This window comes from Peromyscus maniculatus, chromosome 2, assembly GCF_049852395.1.
Source record: "Peromyscus maniculatus bairdii isolate BWxNUB_F1_BW_parent chromosome 2, HU_Pman_BW_mat_3.1, whole genome shotgun sequence".
Classification (NCBI taxonomy): domain Eukaryota; kingdom Metazoa; phylum Chordata; class Mammalia; order Rodentia; family Cricetidae; genus Peromyscus; species Peromyscus maniculatus.
Window position 1 is genome coordinate 109579409 of NC_134853.1, and position 24809 is coordinate 109604217.

The 24809-nt window shown below is 40.6% G+C and overlaps 1 protein-coding gene and 1 pseudogene across 1 annotated transcript; both read left to right on the plus strand.

Moving 5' to 3' along the window:
- Positions 1 to 15066: 15066 nt before the first annotated feature.
- Positions 15067 to 15636, plus strand: LOC143271672 (interferon alpha-12-like; annotated as a pseudogene).
- A 4711-nt stretch (positions 15637 to 20347) lies between these two features.
- LOC143271673 (interferon alpha-12-like) lies at positions 20348 to 20920 on the plus strand. The gene has a single exon (XM_076563559.1). The coding sequence runs from the start codon at positions 20348 to 20350 to the stop codon at positions 20918 to 20920; it is 573 nt and encodes a 190-aa protein (XP_076419674.1).
- Positions 20921 to 24809: the final 3889 nt, after the last annotated feature.

A 24809-nucleotide genomic window follows, 5' to 3' on the forward strand; every position in this document is an offset into this window, starting at 1 on the left:
TTGGAGGGGAGGAAAGGGAGGGGGCAGGAAGGGGGAGAATAAAGGAATCTGTGGCTGTTATGTAGAACTAAATGGTATTATAAAATAAAATAAAGGGAAAAAAGAGTTGCTGTGGTCATGGTGTCTCTTCACAGCAATAGAAACCTTAACTAAGACAGATTGCATTGAACCTGAAGATCCCTAGGATATAGAGTCACTTTCAGAGCATCATTGTATTTAATCAACATAGATCTTTTCCACTGAATCTTAGTAGGTAATGTTGTTGCTGCTCCTGTCTCATTTGGATGACACACCGGTTTCTTTCTACAGCTTTGATTTTCCAATGACATCATATTTTTTGGTTCATTGCCATGGCCAACATCAGGGTTTACTTCCGAGGAAAGAAGAAAAGAGAAATACAGTGGGTATGAAGACATCTATCGTCAAACCAACACTTAAAGAAAAGAGAGGAAGAGTGACTGGAAAAGTATAGACAGTTGAAGTACTGAAAGCCTTCGCTGTCTTTGAAAATAGCCTGAATCTCACTACAATTAGTCCCCTTAGAACTGAGTATTAGCCACTGAAATCAGTAAGGAATGGATGGTTTACAAATACTTTATATAGGGATCAGTGTCCTAACACAACACTGAAGGGGAAGTATGTATAAACATATATATTATATATGATGCACTATTTAATAACAGCACATGCTATATATAATAATGTACATATATGTGCACACATCTTTCTTTCTGATACACTCACAGTCCCTCCCTGATTTCCCAGACCCCATATTTTAGCCTCATATCCCTGGTTTCCTGTAGATGTAACCAATCATATTATTAAAATAAGAAACACAGAGCCAAGGTAAAAGAGAAAAGCCGAGAGGTCAGAGCTCAGAGATAAAATCTTACCTCCTGCAGTGCTCCTAGCTTCCCCGAGAGAGGGAGGTACTTCCTGTGTCCCTGTTTAAATAATCTTTCTGTTCTGCCTTCTCATTGGTTGTAAACCCAACCACATGACTGCCTCATCACTGCCTGTAAGTACCGCCCTCCAGGTCTTAAAGGCGTATGTCTCCAATACTGGCTGTATCCCTGAACACACAGAAATCTACCTAGCTCTTCTAACCACCACGCTCTTACTATGGCTCTAATAGCTCTGACCCCAGGGCAACTTTATTTATTAACATAAAATTAAAATAACATTTCAGTACAAATAAAATATCACCACATTTCCCCTTTTCTATTTTAATAAAAAGAAAAAAGGCAAAAGGTTATAACTAACAAAAGAAAAACTATATACAAAAGTACAATAACTATATACAATATATACAAGTAACAAATACCTAAACGATGTCTAGTCCATTTGTATTTGACAAATCAGAGAAAATAATTCCCTTATCTATCCTATTTTAGTAAGTCCAAAATGTATCTAATTCACTTTCTATCCTAATTAATCTTCAACTATAACTAACTAATCTTCAACTCCCTCAGAGACCCAAGAAGGAAATAATATTAGCTAACAAAAATAAAAACAGGAAGTGCACAAAAGCAACTTCCAAAAATTTTGTGAGTTGACAGAAACAGCCAGCTGCCTGGACAGTCACCTGAGGTTTCTCCACAGTGTTGGGGCATCATCTTCAGCCTATAGGCTTATCGTATCTGACAGACTCATTTGTGAAGTAGGTTGTACACAAGGTCAACAGTTCAACCTCACACTGGGTGAGAGCAGTCCATGTACCAGAAACACCTGAATTCCACTAGTGTCATGTCATGATTCAGGATTTTAAATTCTGGAAATTGTTGATGGTTTTTGAATTCAGCTGTCCATTCTTCCTGGCTGTGTATATATGGCTTCATCTAAGCATGCCCTTCTCCACATCCCTCTATTAAATGCCAGTCTACTATTGAGAGGCGTGAGCTTTCAGTTGCTGTTCCATTGCACAACAGAAGCCATCGGCCCACTGCCTGTTCAGCTGCCTTCGAAGAAAAGGACACTGTACCTTTTCCAGATTGTGAAGGCGACTTCAGGGATGGTGCCATATTGTCCTGGCCTCAGAAGATGCCTTTTGATAAAGCCGTAACCACACTTGTTTTGGCAGGAATTGGTAGTCCTTTGTTTCGTGTTCTGTCTGTCCATTTTTTCTGTTGATTTGAGGATACTTTGTTGTCCAGTGGCTAACTTTTGCCACAATGAAAATTAACTCCATATGCAGTTTCTTCAATGCCCATATTTTCTCTGAAGTAGATTGGTACTGCCAGGAGCCGACATGTCTCAAAAAAGAAAAATTTCTAAGTTATTAAAACATTTTAAATGCCATATTCTGTAGATCTCTGAAGGGTTTGAAGATGACCTGTCTAAAATACATCTGCTCAATTTTTAAAACATATCTAATATGACTACAATTTCTATTGTAATGTCTAACTACTAACTTTCATTTCTTTATATCCTAATAGTTGGTAATAATGTAAAGTATTTAAAACTAGTAATTGTCTTTTTCTTTTCTTTCTTTCTTTTTTTTTTTTAAACAAGAACCTTAAATCTAATCTCCTTTGCTTAGCCTTTTTCCTAACCCTTGACAACTTGTAACCTACCCCCCTAAATAATGAAAATTATCTCAGACCCAAAACCCATTAAAAGAACCAAAAAACCACCCGCCCCACACCACTTCTTTGGCAATGTGGGTGTCATATTCTTAAAATTGCTTCCTGCTGGGTATGGGCGAAGTTATCTTTATCCTGAAAGAAAAATTTAGGTTAATTGTCAAATTCTAGGAAAGGTAACTATATCCTTCATTATTATCCAGTCTGTGTATAAAGCCAAAGTTCAGGGTTTATCTCAAGTCCTTATTCAAGTAGTCTTTGAGACTGGATCATCTCAGCTAGTCATCTCAAAATTGCTCTGAGCACCTTGTAGTTCAAAGCTGATCTGTAGATGATGTTTGTCAGTTTAGTGATATTATTATTGTCCACGTGGAATTGTTGTTGTTGTTGTTGTTGTTGTGGGGCCCCATCTTCTTTCCGGAGACTTCAGTTGATGTTAGGCCTGGCCATGATTTCCTGCAGAAAACTGATAAGAGACTCGAACACAAAGACATATATATGCAGCTAATTGAAGCCTTTTTTTTCTAGAATTAGTTAGTACTCTATATGACCATTCATATCTTAAAAAAATTTAAAATGTATATATATATATATATATCAATCTTGTAAATTTTGATATAAAATTTATACTTTAAGAAAAGTTTAAAGAATCAGAATAGAATCAAAGAGTTGAGATTAGTAATAGAATAGTCCCTTAATTAATTTGGCTTTTGTCCTGTCCCATAGCAGAAAATGGCTCTTTTATTCTGGCATGATACAGGGAGTTTGTATTTTCATTTTAACAACATGCTTGAGTTTAAAGAAGGAGAGAGCCATTCTCCAACTCCAAAGTCAGCTTTAAATTTTAATTGAACTGGGACTATTAGAAAACCAATAGTGTTAAATCTTTAGAGAAAAGCAGAAACAAACATTTAAGAAGACATAAAATTTTTTAGATAATATATACCCATATGCCATATACTCCCATATACTCTGTTTCCTGGGATAGATGATTTGTCCCTTTTCTTCAGTTGTCTCATTTGTCTTGTGTCCTTCAGATTCCTTAACCTTCATTCTCCTAAAAGACAAAAACAAAAACCTTCCCCCAAGACTAATTTTGGGGATGTTCCTTTTTGGCAAGTTATTATCTGATTAAATGAAAAGATATGTGTTACAGGTACAAGTTAGTTTAAATTGGATGTTCATGCTGATTGATGAACTATCACCTCCTCTAATTAAGAGGTTTTTCTTGTTCAAATCGAACCTTTATCAATTTTGATGGTATCCACAGCTTATCTTCTCCTGTAGAAACAAAAGCAAAACCTCGTCCCCAACGTAATACATACCCTGGTTTCCATTCTGAGGTCAGCACATCCTTAAAGTATATAGGCTGATTTAATTCTGTAGTTTTTTCTATTACCCAATGTCTCTCTGCAGCTGTTGTTCCTTTCTCATTGGCATTCAGAAAATTCAAAGTTAATAGAGCATTATGCAGTCTATTTCTGGGGGTTTTTGTTACTCCTTTCTGTTTATTTAGCATATCCTTTAGAGTTCTGTTTGATCTTTCTATAACTGCTTGACCTGTAGGATTATGTGGTATACCTGTAATATGCTTTATATTGTAATAAGCAAAAAACTGTTTCATTTTAACAGAGACATATGATGGAGTATTGTCAGTTTTGATTTGTGCAGGTATACCCATAATGGCCATAACTTCTAGCAAATGAGTGATTACAGAATCAGCTTTTTCAGAACTCAGAGCAGTTGCCCATTGAAATCCTGAATAAGTATCGATAGTGTGGTGTACATATTTCAGTTTTCCAAATTCTGCAAAGTGAAACACGTCCATCTGCCAGATTTCATTCCTCTGAGTACCCGTTGGGTTACATCCTGCTGGTAATGGTGTTTGATTATAGAAGGAACAAGTAGGACATTTCTTTACTATTTCTTTGGCTTGTTGCCAGGTTATGGGAAAATCTTTTTTTAAACCTTTACTATTGACATGATGTTTTTTATGAAATTCTGAGGCCTCCAGCACATTTCCTATCAATAATTTATCAATCTCATCATTGCCTTGTGCTAGAGGGCCTGGCAGACCAGTATGAGATCGGATGTGAGTTATATATAAAGGATGACTCCTTTTCCTGATTGTATCTTGTAATTGAATAAATAGTGAAGTTAATTCTGAAGCATCAGGGATAAATTCTGCAGTCTCAATATGTAATACCACTCTTTCAGCATACTGAGAGTCAGTTACTATGTTGAGAGGTTCTGAAAAATCCATTAATACCAACAGAATAGCATACATTTCTGATTTTTGCACTGAATTATAAGGACTTTGTACCACTTTACTTAAATTTTCTGATTTGTAACCTGCCTTTCCTTGTTTGTTGGCATCTGTATAAAATGTACGAACTCCAGATATGGGTTTTTGCCGTACAATTCGAGGCAAGATCCAATCAGCTCTCTTTATAAAATCAATTCTGTTGCTTTTGGGATATTTGCTGTTAATTTCTCCCAAAAAATTACTGCAAGCTCTTTGCCAAGGTTCACTTTCTGTCCATAATTTTTCAATGTCCTCCTTAGTTAAAGGTACGACAATTTCTGCTGGGTCTATTCCTGCTAATTGACGAAGTCTCAATTTTCCTTTCCAAATCAAGTCAGAGATTTTTTCCCCATAAGTTTTTAATTTTTTATTTGGTTTATTTGGTAAAAATATCCATTCCAATATAATATCTTCCCTCTGCATTAATATTCCAGTAGGGGAATGCCTAGAAGGTAAAATAACCAAAATGCAATCCAGCTTTGGATCAATATGATCCACGTGCCCTTCATGTACTTTCTTTTCTACCAAGGCCAATTCTTTCTCAGCTTCAGGTGATAATTCTCTTGGACTATTTAAGTCCTTGTCACCTTCTAAGGTTTTGAACAAATTAGTCAGTTCATCATTTTTTACCCCAACAATAGTTCATAGATGAGAAATATCTCCAAATAATCTTTGAAAGTCATTAAGAGTCTGTAGTCTATCTCTCCTAATTTGCACCTTTTGGGGTCTAATTTTTTGTAGCTCTATTTTATATCCTAAATAATTAATAGAATCTCCTCTTTGTATTTTTTCAGGAGTAATTTGTAATCCCCAGCAAGGCAAAATTTTCTTTACTTCTTCAAACATTCTTTCTAAAGTATCTGCATTTGAGTCAGCTAGTAAAATATCATCCATATAATGATAAATTATAGATTTAGGAAATTTTTTACGTATCACTTCCAATGGCTGTTGTACAAAATATTGGCACAGAGTTGGGCTATTTAACATTCCCTGTGGGAGGACCCTCCATTGAAATCTTTTAACCGGTTGAGAATTATTATAAGTAGGCACTGTGAAAGCAAATCTTTCTTTGTCTTTTTCTTGTAAGGGTATTGAAAAGAAACAGTCTTTTAAATCAATAACTATGAGAGGCCATCCTTTTGGTAACAGAGTAGGCAAAGGAATTCCAGATTGTAGAGAGCCCATCGGCTGAATTACTTTGTTAATTGCTCTAAGGTCTGTTACCATTCTCCATTTACCAGATTTCTTTTTAATAACAAATACAGGAGAATTCCAAGGGCTGGTTGACTGTTCAATATGCTGAGCATTTAGCTGTTCTTCTACCAGCTCTTCTAAAGCCTGGAGTTTCTCTGTTGTTAAAGGCCATTGCTGAACCCATACAGGCTTGTCTGTTAACCATTTTAAAGGTAGAGCTGTTGGTATTTTTGGAGGATTATCAGTTGTTGTGCCCTGTTCCTGTATAATATGGATGGCTGGTGACCACTCAAAATAATGCCTTCTAATATTTCTCTCAGAAACATGTGCTAGTTTATGATTTGTTTCTGAGATTGGAGGGATTTTAATCTGAGTATTCCATTGTTGCAACAAGTCTCGACCCCACAGGTTCATAGCTATGTTAGCCACATATGGTTTTAATTTTCCTCTCTGTCCTTCTGGACCTATACATTCCAGCCATCTTGCACTCTGTTTCACTCCAGATAATGTCCCAATTCCTAACAATTGAACGTTTACCTCCTGAAGAGGCCAAGCTGGATGCCAAAATTCTGGTGCAATTATGGTAATGTCTGCACCTGTGTCTACCAGACCAGACAACAAAACACCATTTATTTTTATCATTAATTTTGGTCTCTGTTCATTAATAGAAGTTTGCCAAAAAATTTTCTTTATGTTTTCTCCTGAATTTTTATTCTCTCTTTTTCATCATCCTGACCAGCATGATTTATTCCAATAGTCATTTGGTTATTTAATCGCTCAGAGCAGGGATTTCCTCTACAGCTGCAGGAAAGGTTTGAACTGGTTTTGCTATGGGGGCCTGCATGAGGCCCCTCCGGGAGTTTCCCGAAAACTGAGGCAAAGGATTACCCTGTCTGTCCTTTGTTGATCTACATTCGTTGGTCCAGTGTTTTCCCTTACCACACCTTCTGCATACTCCAGAAGGAAGGGGCATTCTGTTGCCATTGTTCCTTGAAGAAACATTGCTTCTAGGAATGACCTGTTTACAGTCCCTTTTAAAATGTCCTTGCTTTCCACACCCAAAACATCTAACACTCCTCAAACCTTTTGAAATTACTTCTCCTACCCATGTATCATGCTCATCAACCTCAACATTAATTGTTTCTCTAATCCAATCTTCCAAAGGTGCAGATCTTGCCCTTAACGGCCTGATTATTCTTTTGCATGCTGCATTCGCATTCTCAAATGCCAAAGCTTCAATTATTGCCTTACTAGCTTCTGATCCTGAGACCATTCTGTTTACTGCTGAAGCCAGTCTTTCTAAAAAATCTGTGAAAGATTCTTTTGGGCCTTGCATAACCTTTGTGAATGACTCAGATTTTTTTCCTGGTTCATCAACTCTGTCCCATGCATTCAAGGCTGCCATTCGACATAAAATTACGGTTTGAACATCATATAAACATTGTGTTTGTATTGAAGCATATTGGCCTTCTCCAATAAGCTGATCCTGACAAACTTGTATTCCTTTATCCCTCCATTGTGTTTCTACGTTTCTAGCTTCCTCCTTAAACCACGTTAGAAATTGAATTCTCTGGCTGGGTTCCAGAACAGCTTGTGCAATGTCCCGCCAGTCCTGTGGTATAATCCTATTATATGTTGACCAAGAGTTTAACATTTGCTTTACATATGGGGAATGCATGCCATAAGATACTATTGCCTCCTTAAACCTTTTAAAATCCATCAGTTCAATTGGAGCCCAGATATTTTGTGTAGCCATTTGATCAGGCATCTGCTGTACGGTTACAGGATAAATTAAGGATGACTGTGTGAAAACAGGCTTTCTTTCTGTAACCTTATGATCCAAACTTGAACCAACTTCACTGTTAAAATTAACAGGTTTTTCTAAAGCTGTTATCCTGGCACTTAAATCGACTATCTTTTTAAATAGTAAAATGAGAATAAGCATGGTGATTAACTGCATAATTCCCATAATACTAATCTTTTCATATAGTTGTTCCATTGTCAGACTGCCTAAAATTTCAAACAAAACCCAATTTTCTTCCAATGTACACAGGAAACCCATTTTTTTAAATGTGGAAAAAATTTGTCTTTTAAATAGTTTCATTTATGACTTACCAAATCTGCGTAGAACAGTAGAAATCCGAGCGAATTTCAAAAGAGCCACCTAGTGTCCTAGGTGTGAATCCAGAGAGAGAGAGAGAGAGAGAGAGAGAGAGAGAGAGAGAGAGAGAGAGAGAAACAGAGAGGCAGAGAGAAAGCAAGAGAGAAAGCGAAAGCGAAAGTGAAAGTGAAAGTGAAAGCGAAGGGGTAGCCAGCTAAAGCTTAAAGCCAGCCACTTGTTCCCTCTTGAGCCGAGTCAAGGCTTGGCTTTACAGCCAGGGGCCCTGTTTAGCAGGGCAGGCCTGAGCTGTTTGTAGCACTGGCTTTAAGCAAGCAGCTCACAGTCCAGCCTGAGCCCAGACCTGGGCCGGGGCTAGGGAGCCGGCTGCTCCGGCTAGGGAGCCGGCCCCAAGCAGTTTTTAATGGATTCTTGTCACGTTGGGCGCCAGATGTAGATGTAACCAATCGTATTATTAAAATAAGAAACACAGAGCCAAGGTAAAAGAGAAAAGCCGAGAGGTCAGAGCTCAGAGATAAAATCTTACCTCCTGCAGTGCTCCTAGCTTCCCCGAGAGAGGGAGGTACTTCCTGTGTCCCTGTTTAAATAATCTTTCTGTTCTGCCTTCTCATTGGTTGTAAACCCAACCACATGACTGCCTCATCACTGCCTGTAAGTACCGCCCTCCAGGTCTTAAAGGCGTATGTCTCCAATACTGGCTGTATCCCTGAACACACAGAAATCTACCTAGCTCTTCTAACCACCACGCTCTTACTATGGCTCTAATAGCTCTGACCCCAGGGCAACTTTATTTATTAACATAAAATTAAAATAACATTTCAGTACAAATAAAATATCACCACAGTTTCCTCCTCCCTGATATGGGAAGACACAGTGTTTGCTCCTCATTCTCTCCTCATCAACCAGCTCTGCCATTCTACAACTGATATCTATTACATCTTGCTTTCTGACTATTATATTTATGGAAATGCATAACCACCAGCTGAAATAGAATATGAAGCAATTCAAGTTTTGTGAGAGAGTTTCCTCTTTTTTTTATTTTAAATCAGAGTGTTCTTCTAAGGAACCATAGCTAACAATGGCCAAAAACAGAGAGAGGGGTAGGTGGAAGGGTAGGGTGGAGCTAGTAACAGCAGTGGGAGAGAGAAGGGGAGGGGCAGGGGGAGGAGGAGGGAGAGGGCCAGGGACAGAGGAAACAATCTGCCATGCTGGCAAACATTTAGAGAGGAAGAGAGCCCCCAACAGGCCATCACTTTCAAAGAAGAAACAGTTTTACTCTGGTGTGTTTTCTTTAGAAATTTTTTCCTAGAAGAGTTTTTCTCCAAAAGTAAAACAGGAATTTTCCCCAGAAGAACTGACATCAGTTTGGAAGACTCAATTCCCGTCACTTCTCATCTGAGGGAGGGAGCACCCTCCCAGGTCCACAGGGGTCATGCCTTCTGGACAGTTGTCTGCTCTACATGCAAGAACAGTCACTAAGGCTTTTTCCCCTCTAGTCTTCTCTAGAGGAGGTTCTCTGGAGAAGGAGGAGTCTGTATATAGTCCCCTCAGTTGATAATTACAACCAAGCTCTGTGTCTGACCTCACATCATTTTGACCAGTAGGTAAAACATTTGTAATGTGTCATGTAACTGAGCAAACCATGCCCCAGCTAGGAACGATGTAAAATAATGTCTGAACACTCAAAGGAGATTCTCCCCCTGCTGCATTGCCTACTGAGACCAGCAACACTGGGCTTGGGAAATGCACTGACTTATGACTGTTGTTTGAAGGGTGACTTCAAAAGTTCAGGTTACCTCTCCAAGATAGAACATGTCACAAGGGGCAACCTGAATCCTTGTTACAGACAATATTACAGTCACTCTTAACCGGTACAGAATGAACTAGTTCTTATTCATACGGGATTGAGATCTGTGTTTTGCAGGGTCAAATATCAACCGCCCAGAGTATCTTGATCCAACAGCCCCTTTGGATTCTTCAGGACACATAAGGGAGGAAGACAATGCCATCTGTAGGTACAGCTACAAGAGTAACCCTAGAGATTCATCCACTTCATATATACATATATATAATACTTTGGGAATTTCACATCATGCACCCCAATCCTGCAACCTTCACAGCACTCCCATATCTATCACTCACCCCTTCAGCATTGACCTATGACAGAAATTAATTAAAAACAAAATGAAACACATATAAATCCACCTCAACCCACTGTCTTTCCCACTTCCTCAACCCTTCTTCATTTGTCCTAATGACATCAGGAGATTCAGTATGTTACAAAGTATATGTATTTCTTCAATCAGGCTCACCCTCAAATGTTCTTTGCAATGAGTCATTGGTTTTGTTCAAGACTTCTTGCCTCTGGCACACCATCATTACTGGACCCTACATATACAAACTCCCCTAATATCCTGTTATTTCCCCAAGTCAGTCATAGAGATCCTAGGGTTAATGCAGTGTGATGTTCTGTATGTTAAAGTGTTGTTCTGATTGGTTAATAAATAAAATACTGATTGGCCAGTAGCCAGGCAGAAAGTATAGGTAGAACAAGGAGAGTGGAGAATTATGGGAAGTGGAAGGCTGAGGCAGAGGGACACTGCCAGCCGCCACCATGACAAGCAAGATGTAAGGTAGCAGAAGGCCAAGAACCATGTTGCAAATTATAGACTAAGAGATATGAGTTAATGTAAGGTGGAAGAATTAGATAGAAAGAAGCCTGCCACGATAATACAGTTTGTAAGCAATATAAGACTCTGTGCGTTTACTTGGTTGAGTCTAAATGGCTGTGGGACATGCCAGTGATAAAGTTTTGTCCTGACCATGGGGCAGGCAGGACTGGAGAAAACTCCAGCTACAGGTTAATGTTCTGTAGTACCAGTCATCAGGTCATAAATGGGATAGATGATAGGGGGGGCCAACCCAAGGGCAAGGATGTGGGTTTAAGTGGTAGCTGAGTGCTGTGGAATGGTCTGTATGTCAGATTGTTCTGATTGGTCAATAAATAAAACACTGATTGGCCAGTGGCCAGGCAGGAAGTAGGTTTGACAAGGAGAGAGGAGAATTATGAGAAGCAGAAGGCTGAGGCAGAGAGACACGGCCACCTGCCGCCATGACCAGCAGCACGTGAAGACACTGGTAAGCCACCAGCCAGTGGCAAGGTATAGATTTATAAAAATGGATTAATTTAAGCTATAAGAACAGTTAACAAGAAGCCTGCCACAGCCATACAGTTTGTAAGCAATATAAGTCTCTGTGTTTACTTGGTTGGGTCTGAGCAGCTCTGGGACTCAAAGATTTGTCCTGACTGTGGGCAAGGCAGAAAAACTCTAGCTACAGCTGAGCTCCTCATTTGGGCAGCTGGGACCAGCCTCCTCAGGTCGGGGTTAGAGACAGCTTTCCTACACCAATTCCATTGGGGTGCCCACAGTGAGGGTGTGGTGCTATACATCCTAAGAGGAACTGGGGCAGCTCTCCTGCTGCAGTGTCCAGTGAGGGGCAGAGCTAGTCATTCCAGGACCAGTGAAGGGCTGGGTGGGCTCAGCATGGCACTTGGATTCAACGTGTACAGTTCTTATGGACCTCTGTGGTAACAGTGACCATGGACATCAACACAGACACAAGTGCAGCAGGACTATGGACTGAGACATGGCCTGCAGGAGTAACTCAGGTCAATATATCTCATCAACTCCTTCTTAAGAGTAACTTATCAACTACAAAGTCCTTCCTTATGTCAGGTCTAGCCACTCAACTTCATGGTCAGGAGAAAGTTGCCATTGTCACTTTGTTTGTGGGACATGCCCACATGAAGGTTGCCATGTTGGAGTCATCAGGAGAATCATAGGAATAGATAAAGGATTATACAATATATAGGGACACAGTGTGGCGCATGTATAAGGGGAAAATTGATTGATACCAAGTTGATCTGCAGAGCTTGTAATTGTAGAAGACATTGTCAGGGAGTATGATTATGGATAAACCAGAGTCTGTGTGTCATTGTGAAACATCTTTTAGACATGACTTTCTGCATTCTTTCCTTGGTCCTTATTTTGAAGGTAACTTTAATCATCTTTATGTTCACATAATAGAATAAATTACTTTAAAGCAGTTCCATACTATCACCTTGCCCAGAAAATATGTACAGCCATATCATTTTCTACATGCTAGATATAATAATCTGCTTTGGTTCAATAGAATTGGGGAATCAAGAGACAGGAATAAAGAAACTGACACAGGACCATGATGTGAGGAGAGCAGCTTAGTTTCTATTGCTGTGAAGAGAAACATGACCATGGCAACTCTTGAAAAGCAAAACATCTGGGGATCCTTCACACTCTGACCTCTCGTCATGTGTTTACTGCTGAACACAAAAAAACTTTCAAATGAATCCACTGAAACCATAGCAGTGATTTTCAAGAATTTATGATGCTAAAAACGAAGCAAAACCACACTGTGTGTGAGTACTGATGTCATCAAGATATGGTGAGCAATCTCCGGAAATGGGGCACAAGAAGAGGGCTGAGAACACTGTACCAATGTGCAGCAGAAAGTTGTTGCTATTGCTTCCCCACTGGGATGACAACACTTCCTTCTTTTGATTTCATTTCAAGTAACACCACATTTCAGTTCAATGCCACCAAGAACGTCAGTATCTTCTCTCTAGGAAAGTGGGGAAAAAAGTAACAAAATATTCAATGCAAAGAAAATTCAAGAGACAAATGACATCCACCATGGAGCCTCCATCACCATAGAAAAATTAAATGAATAATTATACACATTGGCAGTACTGAACCTCTATTATGTGGTAGAACCCCTCAAGGCTCTTCTGCTCAATTTTCAAATGGACAAAGACAGAGTGTGTGCAGTATCCACTACTAAAGTAAAACTGAATAAATATCTGTAAGTCCAAACTTCTGGGTAACTAACAGGTAATCAGAGGCACTGCAATCACTTGCTATCACTGAGTCTTCTGGTCTGTATTTCCACCTCCCAACTTCAGGCACAGAAAGCACTCAGTGAAAAATATTGATCAGAAAAGTTGTATTGGGAAAAAACTCAAACATTTATATCTTACAAGGACAAACTGGGATATTTATACTTTACTACAGATCTTAGAGTCTTCTGATGTTGATATCTGGGGATTCTTGAGATTCTGACCTCTGGCCATGTGCACACTGCTCAACAGAAAAGCCTTTCTGATGAATCCACTGAAATGAGAGCAGGAACCTTGTTGGATTTAGGGCGCTAAAAAGCAAACAAACACCACAGTGTGTGTGAGTGCTGATGTTATCAAGATATGGTGAGCACTCCCAGGGAGTGAGGTACAAGAAGACAGCTAAGGAGACTGTAGAGATGGTTGACAGGTCAAGAGCACTTACTGATCTTCCAGAGGTCCTGAGTTCAATTTCCAGAAACAACATGGTGGCACATAACCATCTGTAATGAGATCTGGTGCCCACTTCTGGCCTACAGTCACATATGATATATACATAATAAATGAATAAATAAATAAATAAATCATTTAAAAGAAGAAGAGGAAAAGGAGGAGGAGGAGAGGAAGAAGAAGAAGACAGCTGAGGACACTGTGCCACTGTGGGGCAGAGAGTGTGTCTCGACTCAAACTCTACAGAAGTTACAGGGAAAGTATAGAAAAGGAGCAATCAGGTATCACAATCTTTGAGTCAGACACAGGTAGAAAAATATACATGCTGTTTTGGGTAATTGGCTTTGGTAGAAAGATCGTGCATACAGGAATGATGGGCAGAAAGGGAGATGTATCCATGCATCCTGACTTTGAAGGCACTGTGAAGCACAAACTTAGGCTGACAAAATAGGTCCATGACTGAGAGAAATTTCAGAGACACACTGTTAACAGTAGAAGTCACAATGGCTATAACACAGAGAGGCCCGGAATGGTCTTCATTCAGACGAATGGTCTCCTGGAACACTAAACGGCATCCCTTTCCATCTAAAGGTGAGAGGACACTGAAAGTGGCAAAATAACACCGAAAATTTTCCTTAGAGCAAAGCATACATGATACATTTCATGAGTTTCTGTGAACATATGTGTGTGTGCAGCAAAGATGTGGAGTGAGAGAACAACTTCCATGAATAAGATTTCCGGTGCCACCATGAGTCCTAGGGATGAACATGAATATGTCAGTCTTGATCAGGAAGCTCTTGTTGATTGTGCCATAATAACCACCAAATGATCATTCAATAAATATCTAATATAAAATACAAACCAAATTTGATCCTTCATATACTTAAGAACTCAAGTGTATTAAGATAACTAGAGTAAAATAACTCAAACTCGCAACCCTATCCAACATAGACAAGAATATCACATGTGCCATGGTTTCATATAACACCTATAGACTCACAAATATTAGGTGAAACAAAATTGACATTACAATTCAAGTAGCTATATTAAGAAATATATGAAGCACAAAATTCAACTGCAGCATGAAATTCAAGAAATTTCCAGGCCAAGTACTAGAGGTAAGATTTTACACTTTACAGACAAGTGATTTCACACAGGAAAGGTATATCTGTAATATAAATATCAATCACATTTTCTTTCAGGAATAAACTCTAGAGAAGGTTTGTTGAGGGCGAGCACTAAAATTGGAAGCAATAATGAAAATAAAAATGGCGAGAAAAAAATGACCAGAAACAAGCAGGGAATTACTGAAAGAAAGTGAAAAGTACATGGGAGAGTACTGAGAGGGCATTCAGAAAATGGAAACTAGTGCTTTCTCTTATTTAAGACACATGGACCCAGCCAGGATGGACTTCAGAGAACCTAGAGGAGAAGCTTCAGGACCACAGAGCCCAGAGGACCAGCAGCATCTGCAACATTCACAATGGCCAGGCCCTGTGCTCTCCTGACATTCCTGGTGGTGATGCACTACTGGTCAAGCTGCTGTCTGGGATGTGACCTGCCTGAGACTCATCACCTCAGGAGCAAGAGAGTCTCCACAATCCTGGCACAAATGAGGAGACTCTCCCCTCTCTCCTGCCTCAAGGACAGAAAGGACTTTCCATTCCCTCTGGAGAAGGTGGATGTCTAGCAGATCCAGAAGGCCCAAGTCATCCCTGTCCTGCAGGAGCTGACCCAGCAGGTCCTGATCCTCTTCAGTTCAGAGGACTCATCTGCTGCTTGGGAGACAAGCCTCCTAGACACATTCTGCACTGATCTCCACAAGCAGCTCAAAGACCTGCAAGCTTGTCTGATGGAGCAGGGTGAGGTGCAGGAACCTTCCTCGAGCCAGGAAGACTCCCTGGTGGCTGTGAGAAACTACTTCCACAGGATCACTGTCTACCTGAAGGAGAGGAAACACAGCCCCTGTGCCTGGGAGGTGGTCAGAGCAGAAGTCAGGAGAGCCCTGTCTTCCTCAGCCAAGCTGCTGGCAGGACTGACTGAGGAGGAGTAAGTCCTGAGCCAAAGTGGAGAGGACTCTCCTGGACTAGGATCTTGCAACTCACTGCTCAGATTTGGCCTTCTCCAAGAACTCTTTGACGTTGACATCAAGCTTGCCTGGATAGTTATCCTAATATTGGGTTATATTGTGTTGATCTGTAAAGGGCATTTGCTTATTGATTCAGATGTTTTGTTTGTTCGTTGTTTTATTTATTCATTAATTTATTTATTAGTTCTTCTGCTTGTTTGTCTATCTACATGATTTTAGTTATTTTTTATACCATAGAATTTTATATTTCCTTTAAATTATCAAACCTTTATTGTTAATTCATTTTTTCTATTCAATAAAATTTTTACTATACCTGCCTAATCTCATTTGTCATTCACATGATCTTTTGAAAACTGTTTGATGCTTCTAAACTCATTCTGTACATCATAAATGTAACACAACTGGAAGTGGTAGGAAATAATACTGAAGAAATGTGTACTGCTTAGACTTAAGAGGTGAGTTGGTGCAGCTATCTTGTAGTTCCTTTCGCTGATGGTAAAAATCATACATCTCTCCTCTAGATAGTACTCCTCTGGATGGATAGCCAGCATGCTGTAGAGAAGGCAACCAGAACATCTTGCTTGTGTTCCATTGTGCCTTAGTCTTCCTGACCTACAATTCTCCCTGACCTCTCTGGCCTCCCTTAACTAACATTTGACTCCCAACTTCTATTAGATGAACTCGATTGGATTCCAAAGATGAGGGAGACCATAAAACCAAAATAAAATAAAGTACAAAACAAATGAGGATCTTCCTACATACCATTAAAATAGTGAGACACGAGAAAAGAAAAAATGGAGTGTCAGCCCTGTCTTGGTGATGGCTTCAATTGCTGAGACAAAATATCATGACGTAAGCATTTTGGGGTAGAAATATTTATTATAGTTTAAAATCATAGCACATTCCATCACGGAGAGAGCTTTAGCAGGATCTTCAACAGGGCAGGAACCTGAAGGCAGTGGCTCATATAGAGGTCATGGAGGAACACACTGTCTGCTGCCTTGATGCCTCAGGGCCTGCTCAGCCTGCTTTCTAATACTCTGCAGGACCACCTGCCCAGGGAGTGAATCACCAATAGTGTGCTAGACACTCCTACAGCAGTAATCAGTTATTAAAATGATTTAGAGACTGGTCTCCAGTTTGATTCTGTAGAGACATCTTCCCTGGTGAGATCCCTTCTTCCCACATAAACCTATCTGGTGACAGGTTGAACTTAGAATTATCCAGGGTAAATTTCCTTCATAACAGCCTCAAAAAACATACCCTGAAATAATTCTAAAAGGGGAAGTGAATGCAAATCTTCTAAAACAACACAGCTCATCCCTCTCAATTTCATTTGGTATCTTTTCTTTATTTTAATTTTTTTATTTCACATACTAAGCCCAGGTGTCATTCCCTCCCCTTCTCTGGTCCTCACCTTACCGGCATCAACCCCGTGACCCAACAATTCCTCAGAGGGTGGAAGGCCTCCCTTGGGAGTCAACAAAGTGTAGCATACCAAGTTGAGCATAGCTCCCCACTTCTTCAAGGCTGATCAAAGTGTCCCAGCATAGGGTTTGGGCTCCCCAAAGCCAGTTCTTACACTTGGGACAAGTCCTGGTCCCACTGCCAGAGGCCTCACGAACAGATCAAGCCACAAAAGTGTCAGCAAAATTCAGGGGTCTAGTTGGGTCCCATGCAGGTCCCCCAGCTGTCAGTCCAGTGTCCCTGAGCTCCCACTAGCTCAGGTCAGCTGTCTCTCTGGTTTTCCTCATCATGATCTTGACTCCTCTTCCCCTTTGCTACTAGGTCCCAACTTCCCCTCTTCTACTGATCTCCAGGAGCTCAGCCCATTCCTTGGACTTGGTTCACTGAGTTTGTTCCTACTGTCAGTGGTGCATGGGTACACCGCCATCTAGTGGAACACGGGCAACCTCTCAGGGGCCCCATTGCTGAGGATAACTCAATCTTCCTCTCCCAGCAGCCATCAGTTGAAAATAGTTCATCAGTTAGGGCTGGGATTTCCTGACATCCTCCCTGCTTGAAACTGGAATTTTACCTGTCTACATCATACTCAGACTGTGCATGCCATAACAGCTGCTATCAATATGGACCCGCAGCTACTATATTGATCTACCCACCCCTGTTTCCTACAGTCAGAAAGTGTCTCTGGGAATCCCCATCTTCCTGCCAGGTCTTGTGTAAAGAGTACTGCCCTAAGGAAGCCAGGAAAGCCATACTGATCTTTGCTCAGACACTTTTTCCCGGTACACTGACCACTTGGAAGTGTCTGTGTCCAGTCATCTATTGCCAGAAGAACCTCCTCTGAGGAGCACTGACAGATGCACTTATCCTCTGTGAGATATGGAGGGTGATGTATAAAATCAGGCCTTTTGACACCATGGCCATTGCTCTTATTCTTGACATTCCTGCTCTCCAGCAGCTTCCTGTTCCCACAGGTATCTTAAGATTGGTGTTGCTGGGAAGAAAATAATTGAAATTTTGAGTGTGATTGCATTGACTCTGCAGTTCACTTTCCTAAATGCATTCAGATTGATGTAAAATTACTTTATTTTATGGCCATTGGACTTTTGAGTTGAACACTCTTAACATTGTTGCTATTGCTTCACCACTGGGATGACATCACTTCCTTCTTTTCATTTCATTTCAAGTGACACCACAATTTCAGTTCAATGCCACCAACAACTTCAGTATCTTCTGTCTAGGAAAGTGGAAAAAAGAAACAAAATATTCAATGCAATGAAAAATCAAAACAGAAATGACATCCACCATGGAGCCTCCATCACTGTAGAAAAAATAAAGGAAAAATTGTACACATTGCAGCACTGAAACACTTCTATGTGATGGAATCCCTCAAGGCTCTTCTGCTCAATTTTCAGATGGACAAAGACAGAGTTTGTGCAGTATCCACTACTAAAGTAAAACTTCATAAATATCTGTAAGTTCAAACTTCTGGGTACCTAATAGACAATCAGAGGCACTGCTATCACTGTGTCTTCTGGTCTGTATTTCCAACTCCTAACTTCAGGCATAGCAGCAGTCAGTAAAAACTACTGATCACAAAACTAGATTTTGGAAAAACCACAAATACTTATCTTTTACAAATGTAAACTGGGACATTTACACATCACTGCAGATCACAGGGTCTTCTGCTGCTCACACTCTGGAGATTCCTGACACTATGATCACTGTTGAACACAAAAGCCTTTCTAATGAATCCACTGAAATGAGAGCAGAATTCTTCTAAGAGTTATGACCCCCAAAACCAAGCAAACACCACACTGTGTGTGAGTGCTGATGTCATCAAGGTATGTTGAGCACTCTCAAGGAGTGGGGTACAAGAAGAGGGCTGAGGATACTGTACCACTGTGCAGCAGAGCATGTGAGTCAACTCAAAAGCCACTGAAGAAGTCACAGGGCACATAGAGAAAAGGCAGCAACCAGGGATCCCAGTCTCTAAACTCAGACACAGCTAGAAAGAATGTGCATTCCATTTTGGGTAATTGCTGTTAGTCGAAAAATCCTAGATAGGGGAATATTTTGCAGAAAGGGAGATGTATCCATGGATCCTGACTTGGAAGGCACTGGGAAGCACAACTCCAAGGCTAAAAAAATTGGTCCATGACAAAGAGAAATTTCAGAGACGCTCTTTTACAAGTAGAAGTCACAATGGCTATACCATAGAGAAGCCCGGAATGGTCTTCTTTCAGACAAATGGTCTCCTGGAACACTAAACAGTTCACGAAACCCTCAGGCCAAGACGGCATCCCTTTCCATCTTAAGGTCAGAGGACATCAACAGTGCCAAAATAATGCCAAAACCTTTCCTTGGAGCAAAGCATAGATGATACATTTAATGAGGTTTTGTGAGTATATGTGTTTGTACAGAAAAGATGTGGGATGAGAGAACAACTTCCATGAATAAGTTTTTGCTCCGACCATGAGTTCCAGCGATCAACATGAATATGTCAGTCTTGATCAGGAAAGTCTTGTTGATTGTGCCATAATAACCATCAAATGATCATTCAATAAATACCTAATATACAATACAAACCAAATTTGATCCTTCATATACTTAAGAACTCAAGTGTATTAAGACAACTAGAATGAAATTACTCAACCTCGCAACCCTAACCAACATACACAAGAATTTCACATGTGCCATTGTTTCAAATTACACCAGTAGACTGACAAAAAATTAGCTGAAACAAAATTGACATTACAATTCATGTAGCTATATTAAGAAATAAATATGAAGCACAAAATTCACCTGCGGCATGAAATTCAAGAAATTTCCAGGCCAAATATTAGAGGTAAGGTTTTATGCTTTACAAGTGAGTGATTTCACACAGGAAAGGTATATCTGTAATATAAATATCAACCATAATCTCTTTCAGGAAAAAACTCTAGAGAAGGTTTGTTGAGGGGGAGCATTGACAGTGGAAACAATATTGAAAACAAAAAGGGTGGGAAAAAATGGGCAGAAACAAGCAGGGGATGACTGAAAAAAAGTGAAATGTACATGGGAGAGAATGGATGGGCAATCAGAAAATGGAAACTAGTGCTTTCTCTTATTTAAGTCACATGGACCCAGCCAGAATGGACTTCAGAGAACCTAGAGGAGAAGGTTCAGGACCACAGAGCCCAGAGGACCAGCAACATCTGCAACATTCACAATGGCCACGCCCTGTGTCCTCCTGACATTCCTGGTGGTGATGCACTACTGGTTAAGCTGCTGTCTGGGATGTGACCTGCCTCAGACTCATCACCTCAGGAACAAGAGAGCCTCCACAATCCTGCCACAAATGAGGAGACTCTCCCCTCTCTCCTGCCTCAAGGACAGAATGGACTTTGCATTCCCTCTGGAGAAGGTGGATGCCCAGCAGATCCAGAAGGCCCAAGCCATCCCTGTCCTGCAGGAGCTGACCCAGCAGGTCCTGATCCTCTTCAGCTCAAAGGACTCATCTGCTGCTTGGGAGACAAGCCTCCTAGACACATTCTGCACTGATCTCCACAAGCAGCTCAAAGACCTGCAAGCTTGTCTGATGGAGCAGGGTGAGGTGCAGGAACCTTCCTCAAGCCAGGAAGACTCCCTGGTGGCTGTGAGAAACTACTTCCACAGGATCACTGTCTACCTGAAGGAGAAGAAACACAGCCCCTGTGCCTGGGAGGTGGTCAGAGCAGAAGTCAGGAGAGCCCTGTCTTCCTCAGCCAAGCTTCTGGCAGGACTGACTGAGGAGAAGGAGTAAGACCTGAGCCAAAGTGGAGAGGACTCTCCTGGGCTGGGATCCTGCACCTCACTGCTCAGATTTGGCCTTCTCCAAGAACTCTTTGAGTTTGATATCAAACTAGCCTGGATAGTTATCCTAATATTGGGTTATATTGTGTTGATCTGTAAGCACATTTGCTTATTGATTCAGATGTTTTATTTTTTTGTTGGTTTACTTATTCATTTAATTTATTTATTAGTTCTTCTGCTTGTTTGTTTATCTACATGATTTAATTTATTTTTAAACCATAGATTTTTATATTTCCTTTAAATTTTCAAATGGTTATTCTTAATTTATTTCTTCTATTCAATAAATATTTACTATACATGGTTAATCTTATGTGTCATCCATTAGATCTTTTGAAAACTGTTTGAGGCTTCTAAATTCATTCTGTACATCATAAATATAACACACCTGGACTTGGTAGGAAAAAATACTGAAAGCTATGTGCACTGCTTAGACGTAAGTGGTGTGTTCATGCAGCCATCATGTGTTTCCTGTTCACTGATGGTAAAAATCTTACTTCTCTCCATTAGATAGTACTCCTCTGGATGTATAGCCATCATGCTGTACAGAAGGCAACCAGAACACCTTTCTTGTGTTCCATTCTGCCTTAGTCTTCCTGACCAACAATTCTCCATGATATCACTGGCCTCCCATAACTAACATTTGACTCCCGACTCCTATGAGATGAATCCATTCTATTCGAAAGATGAGGGAGACCATGAAACCAAAATAAAATAAAGCACAAAACAAATGAGGATCTTTCTACATACCATTAAAAAAGTGAAACCTGAATTGAGTGTCAGTCCTGTCTTGGTGATGGCTTCAATTGCTGAGATAAAATATCATGACATAAAGCATTTTGAGGTAGAAATGTTTTATTATAGTTTAAAATTACAGCACATTCCATCACTTAGAGATTTTGCCAGGATCTTAAACAGGGCAGGAACCTGAAGGCAGGGCCTGATATAGAGGTCATGGAGGAACACACTAGCTCCTGCCTTGATGTCTCAGGGCTTGCCCAGCCTGCTTTCAAATACTCATCAGGACCACCTGCCCAGGGGATGGATCAGCCATAGTTTGCTAGACACTCTTACAGCATCATCAGTTATTAATGTGATTTAGAGACTGGTCTCCAGTTTGATTTTGTGGAGACATATTCCCTGGTGCGATCCCTTCATCCCACATGAAACTATCCGGGGTCATTTTAATTTAGAATTATCCAGGGTAAAATCCCTTCATAATACCTCAGAAAACATACCCGGAAAGAAATCTAACGAGGGAACTAATGATATTCTTCTAAAAGTACACAGCTCATGCCTCTCAATTTCATTTGTTATCCTTTTTTTTTTCAATTTTTTTTATTTTACATACTAAGCTCACTTGCCCTTCCCTCTACTTCTCCTGCCCTCCACTCCCATCCTTCACCCCCCCACCATGTCTTCTAATCCTCAGAGGAGCTAAGGCCTCCATTGGGAGTCAACAAAGTGTAGCATACCAAGTTGAGCATAGCTAACCACTGCTTCAAGGCTGAGCAAGGTGTCCCAGCATAGGGTTTGGGATCCCCCAAGCCAGTTCTTGCACTTGGGACAAGTCCTGGTCCCACTGCCAGGGTCCCACAAACATATCAAGTGACACAAGTGTCAGCAGCATTCAGAGGACATAGGTGGGTCCCATGCAGGGCTCCAGCTGTCAGTCCAGAGTCCCTGAGCTCCCACTAGCTCAGGTCAGCTGTCTCTCTGTTTTTCCCAATCATGATCTTGACTCCCTGCCCCCTTTGCTACTAGGATCCCATCTCCACCTCTTCTGATGTCCAGGAACTTAGTAGCCCAATGCTAGGACTTGGATCAATGAATCTGCTAACTGTTGCCAGTGATGCATGGATACACCGCCATCTAGTGGACACCGGCAACCTCTCAGGGGCCCCATTACTGAGGATAACTGAATCTTCCACTCCCAGCAGCCATCATTTGAAAATAGTTCCTCAGCTAGGGATGGGATTTCCTGACATGCTCCCTGCTTGAAACTGGAATTTTATCTGTCTCCATCATACTCAGACTGTGCATGCAGTCACCGCTGCTATCAATATGGACCTGCAGCTACTATATTGTGTCTACAAACCCCTGTTTCCTACAGTCAGAAAGTGTCTCTGGGAACCTGCATCTTCCTGCCAGCTCTTGTGTAAAGAGTACTGCACTATGGATGCCAGGAAAGCCATACTGATCTTTGCTCAGACACCTATTCCCTGTACATTGACCACTTGGAAGTGTCTGTGTCCAGTGAACCTCCTCTGAGGAGCACTGAAAGATGCAATTTTCCTCTGTGAGATGTGGATGGTGATGTATAATTTCAGGCCCTTTGACACCACGGCCATTGCTCTTATTCTTGACATTCCTGCTCTCTAGCAGCTTCCTGTTTCCACAGGTGTCTTAAGATTGATGTTACCGGGAAGAAAATTATTGAAATTTTCACTGTGATTGCATTAACTCTGCAGTTCACGTTCCTAATTGCACTCAGTTTAATGAAAAATTACTTTATTTTATGGCCATTGAACTTTCAAGTTGAACACTCTTAATATTGTTGCTATTGCTTCCTTACTGGAATGACATCACTTCCTTTGTTTTGCTTTCATTTCAAATGACACCACAATTTCAGTTCAATGCCACCCACAACGTCAGTATCTTCTCTCTAGGAAAGTGGAAAAAAGAAACAAAATATTCAATGCAAAGAAAATTCAAAATAGAAATGAAATCCACAATGGAGCCTTCATCACCACAGAAATATTGAATGAAAAATTATGCAGATTGACAATACTGAAACACTTCTATGTGATGAAATCCCTCAGGGTCTTCTGCTCAATATTCAAATTGACAAAGACAGAGTTTGTGCATAATCCACTACTAAAGTAAAACTGGATAAATATCTGTAAGTCCAAACTTCTGGGTAACTAATAGGCAATCAGAGGTACTACTCTCACTGTGTCTTCTGGTCTGTATTTCCACCTCCTATCTTCAGGCACAGCAGCACTCAGTGAGCAAATATTGATCACAAAAGTAGATTATGGAAAAATCTCAAATACTTACCTAGTGCAAATGTCCTCAGGACAAACTGGGACATTTACACTTCACTGCAGATCACAGGGTCTTCTGCTGTTGACAACTGGGACTTCTTGACACTCTGATCTCTGGCCATGTGTTCACTGCTGAACACAAAATCCTTTCTAGTAAATCCTCTGAAATCAGAACAGCCTTCTTCTAGCACGTATGATGCTAAAAACCAAGCAAACACCACACTGTGTATGAGTGCTGATGTCGTCAAGGTATGGTGATCACTCTCAGGGAGTGAGATACAAGAAAAGGGCTGAGGACAATGTGCCCCACTGTGCAGGTGGGAGTTTTTATAGAATCAAACTTCACTGAAGAAGTCACAGGGCACTTAGAGAAAAGGCAGCAACCAGGGATCCCAATCTCTAAACTCATACAAACCTAGAATGAACCCGCATTCTGTGTTGGTGTAATTGTATAGGTTAAAGAACTCTCAATATGTGAAATGTAGACAGAGAAAAGTATACATGGATGCTGACTGAGAAGCACATCCCCATGGCTGACAAAACTGGTCCATGAGAGAGAGAAATTTCCGAGAAGCTCTCTTAACTGTATAAGTCACACTGGCTATAACACAGAGAAGTTCTGTCTGTCCTTCATTCTAATGAATGTTCTTCTGCAGGACTGAACACTGAAATAAACCCACAGACCAGTTCAGCATCCCATTTCATCCTAAGGACAGAGAAACAACAGTGTGAAGAACACGCTGAAACTTCATCCTCAGAGCAAAGCATATGATAAACTTTATGACAGTGTGTGTA